The 17644-nt window shown below is 40.2% G+C and overlaps 1 protein-coding gene across 1 annotated transcript; it reads left to right on the forward strand.

The window, feature by feature from the left end:
- The first annotated feature begins 4777 nt into the window (after positions 1-4777).
- On the forward strand, positions 4778-15763 carry parn (poly(A)-specific ribonuclease (deadenylation nuclease)). Its single transcript, XM_084931903.1, has 26 exons — positions 4778-4906; positions 5152-5229; positions 5321-5400; positions 5574-5641; positions 6765-6846; positions 7016-7076; positions 8663-8831; positions 8995-9057; positions 9151-9189; positions 9269-9311; positions 9398-9478; positions 9595-9651; positions 9865-9942; positions 10055-10098; positions 10201-10243; positions 11391-11466; positions 11556-11666; positions 11740-11809; positions 11911-11966; positions 12250-12336; positions 12424-12498; positions 12602-12770; positions 12896-13020; positions 13435-13492; positions 13575-13735; positions 14801-15763. The coding sequence occupies exons 1-26, from the start codon at positions 4888-4890 to the stop codon at positions 14845-14847; spliced, it is 2040 nt and encodes a 679-aa protein (XP_084788029.1). The 5' UTR covers positions 4778-4887; the 3' UTR covers positions 14848-15763.
- The last annotated feature ends 1881 nt before the right edge of the window (positions 15764-17644 follow it).

Below are 17644 nucleotides of genomic sequence, written 5' to 3' on the forward strand. Positions count from 1 at the left end.
AAACTTGGACTTAATAGACACTTGTCGAGGATTAGAGTGGCAGTTGTGGTGGAGTTCCTCAGTGATGAAACAGCGCCGTTGACTGCTCAGCTGGGATTGGCAGTAAATTAAAATCAAACAATTATGATCTGATAAGCTGGCTTAAATAATATGCTGCTGAGTTATTGATATTATGTGGGGTGCTCAAAGGCTTTGGCAGGCTTATGTTCTGTAGGTTTTACACTGAAATGATCTTAACAACCTATACTAGAAACAGACTAAACTGAAGGCAGTCTGTATTAGAGCTGAATGTTTGGTGTATGAATGGTAAAGCCTTTGAATAAGGTGTAGCAGGGCGGTGGGGGGGTGGCAAACATAGTCAGTAGCTATGACTCTTTGAACAGAACTGAACTGAACCAAGAGCTTCATGATTCCAACCTCAACTCGTCACGTATTTTCACTGTAAGAGGTCATCATTTTGTCTGAAGGAGGCTTCTTGTGGTTTAAAATGGGCATCTTCCACATGGATTTTTGCACTAAAGAAAAACTGTGTAGTTTGTAAATTGAAGCTGTTTTCAGAAAAGGTTTTCTTTCCCCCCCTTTTGCTACCAAAGCAGCCCTGGCCCATCAAGGCATGGACTCCACTAGACCCCTGAAGTTGTGCTGTAGTATCTGGCACCAAGATGTTAGCAACAGATATTTTAAGTGCTTTGGGAAAGTGTAAGTTGTGAGGTGGGGCCTCCATGGATCGGACTTTGCGGTTTGTCCAGCACATCCCCCATAGATGCTACACTGGATTGCGACTTGGGGAATTTGGAGGCCAATATCTCACACTTGTTGTTGTGCACCCTCAAAAATTTCCTAAACCATTTTTGCTTTGTGGCAGGTTGCATTATCCTGCTGAACGAGGCCACACCCATTAGGGAATACCATGAACAGGTGTACATGGCCTGCAACATTGCTTAGGTTGCTAGTCCAAGTAACATCCACGTAATTAATTCCACCTGCAGGACTCCTGTGGAGCTTCACTGTTTTTTCCCAGGTTTTCCCTGCCTCTACCAGCTTGCCTTCTTTCCATAGTGCAGCTTGGTGCCAGGTGTTCCTCCATGTAAGTGTTATACATGAAACCCGGTCACCCACGTGATGTAGAAGAAAACATGATTGGTGGTCCACTTCTGATGCTTGCGTGCCCATTGTTGGTGCTTTAGGCGGTGGACAGGGATCCACATGGGATCCCTCACTGGTCTGCAGCTATGCAGCCCCATACACAACAAACTGCAATGCATTCTGTAATGTGACACCTGACTATTAGAACCAGCATTAACTTTTTCTACAGTTTAAACTACAATCGTTTGCCTGTTGGATCAGACTACACAGGAAAAACCATGACTCTCCAAGTGCATCAATGAGCCTTTGGCCACCCAAGACCTTGTCGCTCATTCGCTACTGTTTCTTATTTGGATCATTTTCGATAGACACTCACCACTGCAGACTGGGAACACCCCACAGGAGCTGCAGTTTTGGAAATGCTCTCACCCAGTCATCACAGTTTAGCCCTTATCCAACTTGCTTCGGTCCTTATGCTCGCCCATTTTCTTGCTTCTAACACCAACTTTGAAGACAAAATGTTGACTTGTTCCCTAATATATCCCACCCACTAACAGATGCCACGATGAAGAGATAATCAGTGTTATTCACTTTACCTGTCATCTGTCAGTGCTCGTAATTTTGTACCTGATCAGTGTGCAAAAGACAACAAATGAAAAGCTGTCAAATGATGGGAATACAATGGACAGGAATCACCCAGGGAGGGAAAAAGGAGATAAAAGGAGAGAGAAACTCATGAGATGTTGCAAAGCAGTCAATTTGCACTGAAAGAGATTTGAAGTATAAAGTTTTTATTCCTAAAACTGTTTTACAGGTAACAATAACATAACTTAAAGATTATTTCTTTAGTAGCTGACACTCGAGTCTTGAGTCACTAAACCTGATCACTGCAACACAAACATCCACAGACATAAGGGTAGCATGTAAGTTATAATCTATCCATATCAGGAGGATGAGAGTTGTTTGAATTGTTGGCCTGTCAGAAGCTAATGCTGAGATCACCGGCACGACAGCAAACCTTGATGTGACGTGTGTTTGCTGCCAGTCTGAACAAAAGAGACGATTAATGCGTCCAGAAACTCTTTCAGTATTACATATGTGAGGGTACTGTCACCATGTCAGCAAAAACGTTTCCCTTTTAAAGCCAAAATCTTTGTTCAAACTCGATGTGTTCTCAATATTACAAGAGCAAACATCCTTCAGGGAAATGAGTTTCCTGAAATGAATCAAGTTACAAAATTTATATTTGTCATGGAAACGTTGCGACTCGTTCAGGTCTTGCTCAGCTATTACAGGTGACTTTTCTTTTCACATTTAGCAGACAAAGATTTTTCCTTTTTCGAGCTGGAGAATAATCAAGCATCCTTGCTGTTTTTGAGAGGATCTCTCCATTCTATCACCGAGTGTATGGGAGGAAAACGAGAACAGCAGCAAATGTGAAGCGACACCTTAAAGGTCATTTAAAAATCAGGGCTTCCTCAGATTAGTCGTGATTCAGCTGAAGGTTAATGCACACACCCCCACACCCTTCCCACACCCTCCCCCACACTCTATCACTTCCACTCATTAACCATATTTAATTAAATCTGTTTAATCTAACTTGTCATTCATCTCTTATGTAAGCATTTGTCATCATGTCGGACTGTGCTCTAATTTGTTTTTCTTTGTGAGTCATCCCAACAGTTGGTTTGCTCCTGCATTTCCCTTCGTTTGTTCTGGTGTGAGATCTGTTCATACTATTATTATTATTTAATCCTCCTTTTGTAGCAATGATAATAATAAAATATAGTATGCGTACATTCTGTCTTGATCCTAACACATAGTAAAACTCTAAAAATAAAAACAAAACAAACTTTTTACATTTCTACTGAGCATAAAATGCTTTCAGTGTGACGACTAGAAAAGATGTGGCATTTCACATTTGAATCTGAGAAGTAAAAAAAATGTAATTCTGCAGCTTTACACCCCCTGAGAAAATACATACAAGAAGAAGCTTTTCTTTTCCCTTTCCTTTATAAAAAAGTATGAAAAGGAAAACCTTCCTGTCCCTATTTTTTGAAATGTCATCTTTGCATTTCAATGGAGAAAACACGTCACCCCTGGCTTCTTCCACTGGGAAGACATTTTCTATTGAAAAAGATTTTTTTTATATATATATTCCTTTGACAAATGCATATGATAATTGCAGAAGCTGTTCCGGCTCTAAGAAAATCAGTGGCAGACGCACTGCCGGATTGAATTGAGTCACCACTTTACAACACATCTGGAACTGACAGTTACAAATCAGTCAAGATCTGGAGTAGCCCACAGATATAAGATCCACAAAACACAGCCTCCTACAAGGCACCATTTGTACAGCTTGACAGGTGTACGCAGAGTTAATGGTTTTTGTTCAGTGTTTGAGATGAATTCTGTCACTGTGAAGGATATGAAGAGGAAGAATGTGTGGTATGTTTTACACATGAAAATTGTAAGGATGGTAATGTTTACCACTGATAAGTGTAAGTATCATGGGTGCAAAATGGCGAAGGAGGAGGTCGAATCAAGATTGTACCTCGAAACAAGCCAGAAATGACAAATAATGATCACAATGATGCAGTAGGCAAGAATAAAAGAGATGACTGAAAAGAGCTACAATACTGTGCAAAAGTCTTGAGCAACTCCCTTTTCTTTATATTTTGCTAGAAAATGGAAAGTGGGTGGATGAAGGCATACAAACATACAGTACAAACTTCTAACAAGTTTGAACTGCCTTAGACATTTCTTTGGATTTTTGCTGCCATTTGTTCTCTTCTCTGTAAAAATGATCCCATGCTGCTTCAATGATGTTGAGGTCTGGGCTCTGGGGAGGCCAGCCCATGACTGATCGTATCCAATTGTCTGCTTTTCTACCCCGGTATGCTTTTAATTCATTGGCAGTGTGTTTGGAATCATTGTCATGCTGATAACAATGATGGTATTGCATTATGGATCAAAATCTGTTGATTTCGACCTATAGTTCCATTTATTTTGACAAATCTCCAATACCACTGACTGAAATGCTGCTCCAAACCATGATAGACCCTCCACTGTGTTTTACAAATGGCTGTAGACCCTCACTGTGATACCTCTCTCCTGATCTGCTCTGCTGACAATAATTTCAACCAAACATTTCAAACCTCATTTGATTCATCACTCCATGAGACCCATTGTGAGATGGCATTTTATACTTGAATGATCTATAGGTAAGTGTTAAGTGACAAACAAAACATTCCTCTGCAAATGGACTGAAATTTGTGAAAAAGCGGCCAATTTCTCCAAAAAATACATTTGAAAGACCCTCAGAAATCCTGGAGAACTGCCCAGAGAAATAGCTGTAGGCGTTTCAAGATGGCTGTCGTTTTTGTAGAGATTTCCTTCTGGTAGGATTTCTTTTTTTAATGTGAAAAATCTATTTCAACTTTAGAGAAAAATATTAAAAATGAAAAAGAAATGGAATTTTAAACGGAAATGTCAACAGCGTTAAAATTAAGGAAAATAACTGGATAGCTGCAATAAATTGCAAAATCGTGTTTTAAGTGTTACTCTATAAATATGCCCCAAAGGTTTCATGAAAAAAATGGAACATTTATTTTAAATATTGTCCTTTTATAATTGTCAATTAAATAGCTTTCAGCTCAAAAGCTACAAAGATGCCTGACCGCGACAGCGTTACTTCGTGCTGCGGCACCGCCGCCGGAAGTGTATGTCAAACGGGTTAAAAGCCAGTTGACGAAGGCTAGCTAACCGTAGCTGTCAGCCGGGTCCAGTCATTGTGTAGGGATGGAGGTTACACGGAAAAGTAAGTAGCCAGACACCGTTTTCAGCGATTTACGGACTTTTTGTCTCACCATACATTTCACGATAGGATGAAATAGACTAGTGGTATGACAGATATTCAGTACTGAGCAGACTGAAAATGAACATCCCAGCGTGAGTGCTGCCTGCGAGCGAGCTACCCAGCTAGCTGGATAGCTGCAGTGTGTTCAAATGCTGGCTAGCATTGCGCTAGCATTCTGATACTGACTGACTGTTTCCTTCTCTCAGATTATAAAGACTGCTTAAACACTGTGTACAGCGCGATAGAAGAGGCTGACTTCCTTGCCATCGATGGGGAATTTTCAGGTATCCGTGTCAGAGCTGTAGCAGACGTTGGTATTGAAGTCCCCAGCATTATATGTGGAAACTGACATTTTTTTAATTGTTTATTTTAAAGGGATAAGCGACGGTCCTAATGTCAGTGCACTAACCAATGGACTGGACACACCGGAAGAGCGATACACGAAGCTTAAAAAGGTTAGCAACGTTGAGAAACGCATTTTATGCATATTAAATAATACTGCAACCTCCATACACACAATTCTAGTTGGACCCTCTACTTCTTTTATGGTCCTGCAGTAGCTTGAACACTTTCACTTTTCCGTTTATCGTTTGAACGTGTTAACATGTGTTTCTCTCCATGCCTGCAGCATTCCATGGACTTCCTCTTGTTCCAGTTTGGTTTGTGTACCTTCAAGTACGACCAGGCAAAGTCAAAGTGAGTGGTATCTGTTTGTTGAATACACTAAATGTGTTATTCTAATTGGTGAAACACAAAAATAACTAATCAGCTATTGGACTCCCATTAGTTTGCTGGGGTGTGGTCCTTTACATTGAAGTGCACCATAATGCATAAACCACAGATGGCCTCTGGTCAAGTGTAGGCATACTGTTTTAGATTCAGACTTATCTACTGATGTTCTCCTCCTTGGGCATTCTCACACTTAAAGCCGGATTATGAAATGGATCACTGCCCACAATTAGGCCCAAAAGCCTCCAGGCTTACTATATGCCCATTGCCTTGTACCATTTCAAATGAGTGTCTGGGACAGTGCAGTTTCTAGACACATTATCATAATCTGTTTAGGGAAAGAGGTGGTTGGAGGCCAAAATTAAAGCAACTGTGTCCAGTAATATTAGGCTTGTCGCTTTTGATATGGTTACTTTAAAGGTGGGGACCAGGCCTGTGACCACTCAGTTAGGTGTTGTCTTCAAAACAACTCTGGTGCATCAATATGGAAATAAAAGATGAAGCCGGTCTGCTGTTGCGTGACCAGCTTCTCTTTGTGGTAATACAGAGAATAACCATGATAAATCAGGGGAACTGGCCAATGCTAGTTGCTGATTGCATAAGCGGGTATTTACATCAACTACTTGCAGAGTGTAGCCAGAATCTCATAGATTGACATAGGTGCAGGCATTTTTTATTAATTCGTTAATTTATGCTATTCCTAGTTTTCCTAATTTATTTCTACTTACAAGGAGGTTGATGTCCTATTTTGGCCTTTGGTCCAAAAATCTATCTTTGAGCCATCGTTTGGTTTACTTTTGTGATGCATACAGTTTAAACCAATTCTCTGTGCATTTGTGCATGTGAGATCATGTTAAATCCTGGTCCTGAAGACACTAATTTTTGTGTATGTGTGTGTCTGTATACCTTGCAAAATATTTGTCAGTAATGCAAGACATTGTAGCAATATATAACTGGGGCCCAGTCTCCCTGTGGTGCTTAAAAGATGTAAAGTGCTTGAACCATATATATATTCCTGCAGGTTATTGCAATAAACTCCCAGGAACTTAAATTATTTCTCTCCCCCACCCCCCATTTCCTTGCTCTGCAGGTACATCACAAAGCCCTTTAACTTTTATATATTCCCTAAACCGTTCAACAGGACATCTCCTGACATAAAGTTCATCTGTCAAGTGAGTATTGTTCCCCACATTATTGAATTGCTTCTTAATAAGCAACTGGGATATGACCTTTTGGATTCAGAGAGATTTAGATGGTTTAAAATGGTGCTTCATGAAATTCTGGTTCAGCTGCAGAAAGCTTTAATAAAAGTATGAACACAAACACATTTTGTCATTTCAGAGTTCCAGTATCGACTTCCTGGCCAGTCAGGGATTTGACTTCAACAAGGTGTTCTGTCACGGTGAGTGCGCAAAAAAAAAAAAAAAAGCAGTTCTAGATATCTATTGTTATACAAAAATCTTAAAATGGAAGCTCACTGTGATTGCTTGGCCACTAGACTTGATATATAATTGCTCATAAAAGCTATAAAGGGTTTTCTGCTTCTACTTTATAGCAGTTATGGTGAAGTGCACGCACAAAATTGCCATCAGATTTATGAACCATGTGCTCTGGCCAGTTTTCTTGCCACCGTGGGTATGTTAGTGAATCAGAATCATTCTACATCAGCAGCCTTTTACAATATAAATGGAAGCCTGTGTACTTTGAGGTGAGGGAGAGAGAAGCCTGTACTGCAAAGGGGGGAAAAAAAGGGCAGAAGTCGTCCAGCTGCAGAAACTGAAACAAGGGTCTGAGGAGGAAGCCAGAAAAGGTGCAGCTTTAAAATAAGTTTCCACAGGACGGATGATGGTCAGCCTCCAAAGAGAAACACTGCAGTTATCGAAAAACATCCGTATCCTTCGGCATCTGTGGAATACTAGAAACTAATTAAACGAAGTTATATAAGCGGTGACACCCAGCACTGATGGAAGTCATTTTTAATAAATGGTAATAAGATTAATCATAAAATAAACATGCATCAGGGCACCATCATCCGCTAGCTTCTTCCCAGTAAAGGTTAAATGGTGATTACAGGAATAGCACTGCTGTTTTGGACACTAGAAACACGGTTTCTCACTGTCTTGGTAACGGCTCCACCTCTTTGCTCTTCGCTGTGTGTAAACAGTCTCTGGCTGCACATTAAACTGCAACGGCATCATTGTCACTGCTACTGTTGTTAGCAGGGGTTTGTTTTTTGGGATGGGCTACAGAGCTTTGCGTTAAAGGAAGCAAAGAATTTGTGTTGAATTCTTTATAGTATTACTCAATGAATAGAATTTAATTCTGAGCATTTTTTTTTCTTTTGGTTTATGGTGATTTTAGAAAGCTGTAACAATAATGTTGTAGTAAAATCAGTGCTCATTTGAAAGAAGTGAGTACATTTTCTTAGACTGCTAAATCTCCATCTGTTTATCTGTATGGTCTGCGGTCATCTTCAATTCATTCATCGAGTACGAACAAATTCAGGTACAAATGTTTGTGTGCGCACATTGTGAATGTGGCCCATTGCTGAAACTTTTTCTTGTCGCTTAGTGCACACTCCAGAGCACAAACCACACGTTACAACTATGCCCCATTTACGCCCAGTGAACCCTGCTCGAATCATGTTAATCAACAACCTGTGGGTCTCTCTCTATTTTCACGTTGCATTCTTTCTGTCTCAATTGTGCGCCTGCAATTTCATCTAATCTCAATGTGCAAATTAGTTTGGCACAGACGGCTGATTTGTCAACAAACATTGCACGTCCCAGGCAAGCAGTGGACCAGCAGTGCACAATAGCGTGACTGCTGCTACCTGGCCTCCCACAAATGCAGTTGGGATGAATCGGTTGCATTATATTAAGTGCATTAAACCTCATCTGGATACACATTCCACGTTTGTACACGCTGCACAATAAGCTCCAGGTCACTATGCAAAGATTAAAAACAAGGCTTTGTGGTATTTTAAAGGAATCCCCTACCTAAATCAGGAAGAGGAAGCCCAGCTGAGAGAGCAGACAGAGGAGAGGAGGAATCAGCATGCCAATGGTGTAGGGACACCATCCTTTATCTCCCCATCATCCTCCAAAGGCTCTTCACATGTACCTGAGGAACATAAAGATTTCATCAACAAAGTTGTGTAAGTGCTGCTTCAGTTGTTTTCTTCACAGCATCAAATGAGTTCTTTGATCATGTTTTAGCTTTTGGTTGCTGTCCTTGGTGGTGTATTGGTCAAGGAAGCCACAAAGGAAACGTTTGCTTTTGAATACTCTACAATCATTTTTGTTTTGTTTCCACTACAGCGAGAAGGTTGAGGCCCTCCTGGCTAACTCTGAGAAGACTCTGGACCTGGAGCCATGCACTGGGTAACTGGACACTTTTCTAGAAAAGCTGCATCTAACCCAAACTTTTGTTTTCACCATGTAAATTTCATTTTTATTTCTACTTTTGTTTTCCAGATTTCAGCGAAAGCTGATATACCAGACGCTGAACTGGAAGTGAGTGTTGCTTAAAGCCCTGTCTTTGCTCTGACGCTCTTGCTTGGCTTAAAGATTAACATTTGTCTTGTTCCTGCAGGTTTCCAAAGGGCCTGCACGTGGAAACTGTGGAAACAGAAAAGGTATGCTTATATTTTGTTTGTGAAGCTGTTTTTTCACTTTTTGTTGTTTTGTGAAAATTTGAAAATACATATTTGGGTCTTTGCAGAAGGAGCGATACATACAAATCAGTAAAGTTGACGAGGAGGAGAGGAAGCGGAGGGAGCAGCAGAAACTAGAGAAAGAGCAGGCAAGCTATCAAATGTTTCTTGTGCTAATTATCAAGCTTGTATGAAATTCAGAAAAACATGTTGTAGCTTTGTGCATTTATAACACTAACAGAACTGAATCACCTCCCCCTGACAGGAGGAGCTAAATGACGCTGTTGGTTTCTCCAGAGTCATCCATGCCATCTCAAAGTCTGTAAGTCTAGTTTTTCACTTACAGATTTATACACAAATATAGACTGAGGCTTTATACCAACATGCAACTTTGTGAGCAAAGTTTTGTTTGCTAAAGAATTTTTTTTTTTTTTTTTTTTTTTTTTTTTTTTAATAGTGTTGCTTTTTTTTAGAAGATTTTTAAATTTGCTCCCATAAATGTGACATTTACAGAACCACTCCTTCTGACTTGCAGGGTAAACTGGTTGTCGGCCACAACATGCTCTTGGATGTGATGCACACCATCCATCAGTTTTACTGCCCTCTGCCTGAGGTATGTTTTGCATATTTTAAATATAGAGCTAAAATGCATTTTCGGTACAAGAAATGGCAATTTCAAGCTTGGTATGAGATGTATGCATTATTTAAGGCGGTACTCTTTTTAGGATCTTCAAGACTTTAAAGAAGTTACAATGTGCGTCTTCCCAAGGTAATGTTGTTAAATTTGGGGGTTTTTTTTGTCATTACAGCAGGGGTTTTGCATTACCTTTTTTATTTGTTTGTTTTAATTGATTGATTTATTCACTTGCAGACTTCTAGACACCAAATTGATGGCTTCCACTCAGCCATTTAAGGTAAATCATTTGCTTAAGTGCTTTTAGTGGATCGCTGTTGGTCACTAAGATTTATTGAAAAGATGGGGGTGGGTGGGTAACACTAATTTATGTTTTGTTTACTTTCTATCTGTGAACCCGTCAGCTGAACTGCTGACTTACCCTCATGAGGCCCATTTTTCAGGCCTTCTGCTACAGCCAGCCAATATCTAGGCTACAATTTCCTATTTTTTAAAACTCAGTCTTAATTGGACAGCGTTCAAAATTCAATTCGTCTTCTGCTTCATGTAGACTTTTTTCCTGGATGTAGGCAGTTACTTTGAAGTCTTCATCTAAGGGCAACAGTCTCCCTGAAAGGTTAACACTGTTACCCAGTATGATGGCTGCATTGCCTGCTAAGTCCTGAGTGGCGACACCTTCAAAATTTCTGGGTTATCCTGCCCAAACTCTAAACATGTGCCAGTATGATTTATATTGCTGTTGTGCTGACCTGCAGTTTTGGTAGTAACAGTAGCATTAATAATAACATTTGCCTACACCAGGGGTGCCCAATCCCAGTCCTCGAGAGCTACCGTCCTGCAGCTTTTAGATGCATCCTTGTTCCAACAAACCTGAATCAAATGAATGGCTTGTTATCAGGCCTTTGCCAAACTTGATGGCATGCTGAAGAGGTAATCAAACTATTTGATTCAGCTGTGTTGGAGTAGGGATGCATCTAAAAGCTGCAGGACGGTAGCTCTCGAGGGCTGGGATTGGGCACCCCTGGCCTACACAGTTAGAATTCTGCTGATATCCAATTAGTCAAGAGAGCTCAAAATACAAATGGAAACAAAAAGCTTCTGACATCAAACATGTCACCCCCACATCCCTGTGATGTGGTTGTTTGAGATTAGTGTCCACTAAATCTGTGTCAACCTGTAAGTTCCCGCTGCTCTGTAAGTACTTTAGGAGCTCCCGTGCCTTAATTTCTCTGGTGTCAACATACTTGACCACAAAAGCTGATTATGATTTTAAGTAGGGCTTATTAAGACAGTTTATGTAATTGGGTCTAATTATAATGTGATGGTACAAGTGGCTAGAGCCCTCCAATCACCTGAAAATATCATTTGTGATTTGTTGTAAATTATAAGTGATCGGGGCGATAATTGCACGTTCTTTTACATTTCAGGAGTTGATCACAAATACTTCTCTGGCAGAGTTAGAGAAACAGCTGAAGGAGAGCCCCTTCAAGTCACCACAAGTTGGTGAGTAACTAAAGCAGACGCTGTCTGAAATGCAGTGACTGTTCAGAAACCCCGCTGACACACTTTCGTCTCTGTGCTGCTGTTTTCAGAAACAGCAGAGGGCTTCCCCAGCTATGACACAGCCCAGGAGCAGCTCCATGAGGCGGGTTATGATGCCTACATCACTGGCCTTTGTTTCATCGCCATGGCCAATTATCTGGGTAATAACTGATTCTTTTCACACAAAGTTTCAGTTCAGATATTTGATTTTAAACTTGGCGTTTCCCTTTACAGGTTCTTTCTTGACTCCGCCCAAAGCATACATCTCAGCTCGTTCCAAACTAATTGAGCCTTTCTTCAATAAGTAAGTGATTTCATAGATTTGATTTGCTTTAAGTGTTTTATTTTGATTTACATTTTTATTTTAATAAAACCTTTTTAATACTTGTGTTTTCTGTTATTAAGGCTTTTTCTGATGAGGATTATAGATATACCCTACCTCAACATCACAGGACCGGATTGTGAGTAAAGTACTGCAACACAACATGACTGTCACTAATGGTCTATTATATTATCTTGGTTTGGACTCACTAATTCCAAAGTTTTTACAGACCAAATGTTAAATTTTGAGCATTTCTTAGAGCTGCGGCGGTATTAAACCAAAATAAACTGAAACAGCTTAAATATTGTTTGACTCACCCTAACACAATACAAAGTTACGTTTCAAACAAAATATGCTTGGTACAAATTCAAACTGCAGCTCGTCCACGTCATGTTTGTCTTTCTTCCCTTCTTCTTGCACAGTGCAACCCAAGAGAGACCATGTCCTGTACGTCACCTTCCCAAAAGAATGGAAGACTAGTGACCTCTACCAGCTCTTTAGTGCCTTTGGTACGTCACAATTTAGCCCATTAATTCTGCTTTTAAACAGATATTAGCCGTTCTTTATAATTTACCCTCTGCTCTTTATCTACTCAGGAAACATCCAGGTTTCATGGATAGACGACACGTCTGCCTTTGTGTCCCTAAGTCAGACGGACCAGGTACAGATAGGTGAGTGTGATGCTTTAGCTAATCACAAAGTAAGTAGTAGTAAGTAGTCTTTCATAAATGTTTCAAACTGTGCTTTTTTTTTTTTTTTTTAATTTAAACACAGCTATGAACACCAGCCGCTATGCAGAGAGCTACAAGATCCAGACATATGCAGAGTACATCCAGGGAAAGCAGCAGGAAAAGGAGAAGCAGACAACCAAAACATGGGGAGAGGACAGTTGGGTGAAGCCTCACTACACCTGCTCCACCACTTCTGGGTTTGGATATTCCAGGTACTCGTGCAATGAATGCTTCACGTTGTACATTTCCTGATGAAATTCTGTCCATTTTTCTCTTCTGTAGTATTTTCTCCAGATTTTCACAGGTTGTGTTTACATGAAATATTCTGCTGTTGTAGGATGAGGAAGCGAAGCATCAGTCCCTTGCAGGGAGAGCAGGGAGCTGATGATGCTCAAATTACAGATGGCTGGAGTCACTACTCTTACCCCGATACCACAGGCACCAAGAAGATGAAAACTGATGGTGTGTGAATACGTGTGTTCATTTGTACTGTTTTTTTTGTTTGTTTTTTTTTGTTTTTTCTCTGTGTGGTAGTATGCAGCAGGGTTCCCCTAGGAAAGTACTTAGCAGAGGATGAGAGCAGGTGGCATGGTGAATGATCATCACTGCCAAGGAGTTAAAGTTAAGTAAGCCTGGGTACTCTAGCGCTAGATTAGTGTAATTTTATTAATATTCACCTGCTCCAAAGCAGAGATGTCAAATGACTTTGATGACATTATTCCCAAAGATATTTATGGTGAATAGTGAGGGAGTGCATATACTAATAAAAGCTCTGTCTTAATGCATTTTCTACACCCACGCTGTGTCCCATTAAATGATAATGAATACTCTGAACTATAATCTTGGGTCTTGTGCACTGTTGTCACTGTTTCCTAGATGTGGCAAATACTAAAGCTGTCGAGAGTAAGACATCCGAGGGATGGCTGAAGACGACGTAAGTAAAAGCAGCCATCATTTATGCTGACACTGTCATGTTTGTTGTGATTTAAGCCTCTTATGGTTGCTGTGTTCTGCAGGGATCTATCAGATTCACCTGGGCTAAGTCCAGCCCCTGATGATGAGAAAAGCCCCGAGGGTACAAATCCAGGCAATGACGCTGATGGGACTGTCCCTTGGCAACAAACTCCAACAGTACACAAGAGGAAGGGTCAAAAGAACAAGAAAAAGAAATCTGAAGGTGCGTTTTTTGGTTGTTGTTTGTTTGTTTGTTTGTTTGTTTTTTTTCTTTTTTTTTTGATACCGGCCCATTAACCTACTTGCAGGCCTGGAACAAAGATTCTCCTCATAATGTGATTTTTATTTTATTTATTTATTTTAAATAATGGTTCATCGTCACATTTAGATGTTCTGGAAGTAAAAAAAACAGGACCAGGTCAGATTCAGGCTGACTTGCTGCTTTGTGGTGTTGTCAAATATAAAGATGTGTAGCTAAAATCAGCTTAGCTGCGCCCTTTCCTAAGTTAACTCTACTCCCTTCTTTTATCCTAGATAGAAATAAGACAAACTAAATATCTTCTCAACATGCACTGATTAGCCACAACATAAAAGCCTAATATTGTGGAGGTCAAAGTGACCTGTCAGGAGGATGTGGTGTCATATTGTGTGTGACTGCATTAACTTGAACAGGGCAAAATAGGAGCTTCAGAGTGAGACCATAGGTGTATCTACAAAAGTCTCAGGCAAGTTCGAATCCCAGTGGCCTTGACCTCAAGGTCAGAGGTCAAGTTCTCTGAAAATCCTGTGAATGCAATAACTTAAACAGGGTGATGTAGGATTATGAAATTGATATCGCAGGAGGCCGAGAAATGGCACTGGGGGTGCCAGTATTTTTGTGTTATGTTCCTTTATGCCATCTTTTTGACATTCCAGAGAATTGGGAGAAACTGAAATATGGTGGGAGTCAGGTAGGGAATACTTGACAAAGGAGATCTGCTTGTAGTTGATCTCATAGAAATAATATAGTTACCAAATATACTTGGACTATAGTTTTTTCTTTCTTTTCTTTGTTGCTGGGAGTCTCATTTGTGAAAGCTGAAATTAGGTGAGAATTTAAGGGTTCACAACAGCCTGAGGATGTTAGTAAGGGATTACATGGCAGTTTAAGGAAGGGGAGGACTAACGGTAAAAAATAAAACTGTACATTTATCATATACTGTTTAATATGACCTGGTGAATGTAGACACTGGGAGCATGTTGTTGGGTTTTTTCAGTCATGTGAAAAATGTGCGTCTCTCCTGTGCAGGTGCTGAATCTACACCAACACTGTTCGAAGTCCCAGAAGTCTGGTAGCAAGAGGTGAAGCATGTAGAGGCCGCTGTCTCATACTGGGCTCCTGCACAGTCTCTCTTCCTAAGCACTTGGGATATTCTCCTTCAAGGTCGTACAGTACTATATTCATTTGTTCATCCAACAGCTGTGGATACCGTGTCCATAGCTACCAGCCAAGCTACATAACTGGACTACTGACAGAGAACACAAGCCATAACAGCAGCTGCCATATTTTGATCCTAGATCAGAGGAGCAGGCAACTCCTCTGGGTAAACACACACAGATGTACCACCAGATCTTTAATATCGAAATTATTGTTCATTTATTCTCTGATGTGTTCAGACTGGTATCTGCCACCACATCCATGTTGTCACTTTGGAAACATTTACACGTTTTAATGACGGATACCTGTAGTCAGTCTTATTTTTGTGTGTGTGTGTGTGTGTGTGTGTGTGTGTGCGCATGTGAGGGAGATGTACATTTTTCTCCCGTCTTTGTATCCCTGTGAGTCATAAATTGTGAGATATACCACTTGACAGGTCCTATAGTTTACAAAGTCAGGGTTATTTAGTATTTTAATGCAGTCCAATATTTTTTCCATTTTTAAAAAAAGTAAAAAAGATCTGTCAACTTCTCCAGTTTTATCATAGAAGCTTATCAATGATAATGTGATATTTATTATTGGTGGCATTTTGTCCTTTCATGAGAGGTGCTTGTATTTTTTTCTTTTTTCTCTTTCTTTTGTACAGAAATGATTTTTCTTTACCTGTTTGTGTTGAATGTTTTGTAACTGTGTCAACCTTCAGCTGTCTGAGTATGTTCTAATGCAAAAGGTGTAAGCGTTAAAATGACGTATACATTTTTGTATGAGAAAGTTTAAAAATCCTTGAATATTTCCTTGGAAAAGGGGAAAAAATTAAAGAATGTTTCTTACTAATTGTTTTTGTCTCATTTTCTTAAACAATTGTTAAATAGACTCAAATATTCATCCACTTTAGAGGCTCTGTTATGTGTCCTGTTAACCCCAAGCTTTTTTTTTTTTTTTTTTTTTTTTTTTTTAAACATTCCTCATGATTAAATTGACTACTTCTGATTATTTTTGATGTTGTTGAATGGAAAACATGCCTGAAATTATTTATTATAGCAGAGGAATTGAATTTGGTGACTTGGCTTCAAGATCCCCCATGTTGTTAAATATTGCACTCAATTTCTGTGTATATACCCCGCAGCCTATAGGAGGATGCTGGGGTGGTGGAAGGCTTGAAACTGCTCCCAGAGGGGGAAGACGGGAAATTCTGGAGCCTAAATGGAAACTTGGGAGTCGTGTTGATTCCCGATTCTTGTGTTATCTGTCCAGCTTGCAGATCTTTAAAATGCAAAATCATTCAAATCCCACGAGGCTTTCAGAATCCGATGAGGGTTTTTGTTTGTTTGTTTTCCTTGTTTGTTTTTTCCAGAACATATGTTAAAGCCTAACAAAACTGTGCCTTCATTCTTTAAGTACATGGCACTGTATTGAATATTTGTCCTTGGGTTTTTAAAAACAGGTGCCACTTTTTTAAGGGTAAATAAACACATTTGAGCTCTGTTTAAGAACACAGTTAAATTAGTTATATATCCGAAGTGTTGGACATCAGCGTCATGGAATATATTAGACTGGAATTAAAACCGCAGCAGTGTAACGTCTGTGACATGATTGTTTGTTGGGGCGTTTGGTAAAAAGTCACAGGGACCCCGTCCTGTCCCTTTTAACATCATAAGTGATCTGACCCTGATGAAAGAGATTACTAACCTGTAGGGCGATCGTGGCTCAAGAGTTTGAAGTTCGCCTTGTAATCGGAAGGTTGCCGGTTCGAGCCCTGGCTTGGACAGTCTCGGTCGTTGTGTCCTTGGGCAAGACACTTCATTCGTTGCCTACTGGTGGTCAGTGGGCCCGGTGGCGCCAGTGTCCGGCAGCCTCGCCTCTGTCAGTGCGCCCCAGGGTGGCTGTGGCTACAATGTAGCTTGCCATCACCAGTGTGTGAATGGGTGGATGACTGGTTGTGTAAAGCGCTTTGGGGTCCTTAGGGACTAGTAAAAGCGCTATACAAATACAGCGCTTTTACTGCTGGCTAAATTAACTAATGCTGAATGCTGAACATCAAAGTGTAGAAAAGAAATAATGTGATACTGGTGGAAGTTCCTCTTCTCTACTGGCTTCATTTACATAGCGTCATATTTAATATCCATGCATTCTGTTCTATTTATGCAATTCAGAGCGGTGGAGCTACCTTAGGATAAGAGGTGGAGTACACCTTGAGCAGCTCGCCAGTCTGTTGCCAACACAGAGGCAGACAACCATTCAGAACATACAAACTACACACACAGAGGCCCCGGCCAAATGGTCGATTCAAGCCAGTGATCCTCTTGCTGTGAAGCAACAGTGCTAACCACTATGCAGCCCATTATATTAATATATTTATAGTTATTAGCTAATCCACTCACCACTGTTTTGGTGAGAAGCCTTTTCCTGTTGGGAAGCGGCACCTCTGCACAGAGCGCAAACAAGCACTGGTATCCTGACTGTTTTATCTTCTGATAATTCACTGGAGAATACTACAAAAAGTTCATTTTGTGCAAATTTTCAAGGGCCGTGTCACCATACAGCAGATTAAGCAGAAGAAAGTGGATGGATGGATATATTTGTGATTAGTGGCATTTCCATACTTATATTGATACCAGGGTCATTTTTCTAGCTGTGATTTCTTCTAACACAATTATTTCTTTAACCCTGCAAATGTTAAATGAAGAAACTGCATTGGCGCTTACATGTTCTGTA

The sequence above is a fragment of the Perissodus microlepis genome, chromosome 6 (assembly GCF_051167445.1).
Source record: "Perissodus microlepis isolate ML-2025 ecotype Zambia chromosome 6, ASM5116744v1, whole genome shotgun sequence".
In the NCBI taxonomy this organism is placed as follows: Eukaryota; Metazoa; Chordata; class Actinopteri; order Cichliformes; family Cichlidae; genus Perissodus; species Perissodus microlepis.

Bases quoted from the DNA above. Each gene is read 5' to 3' on its own strand.
- parn (XM_084931903.1), top strand. The intron at 5,642-6,764 runs GTGAGTGGTATC...CTTGCTCTGCAG, and splicing joins TACGACCAGGCAAAGTCAAA to GTACATCACAAAGCCCTTTA. The intron at 9,479-9,594 runs GCAAGCTATCAA...TCCCCCTGACAG, and splicing joins AGAAACTAGAGAAAGAGCAG to GAGGAGCTAAATGACGCTGT.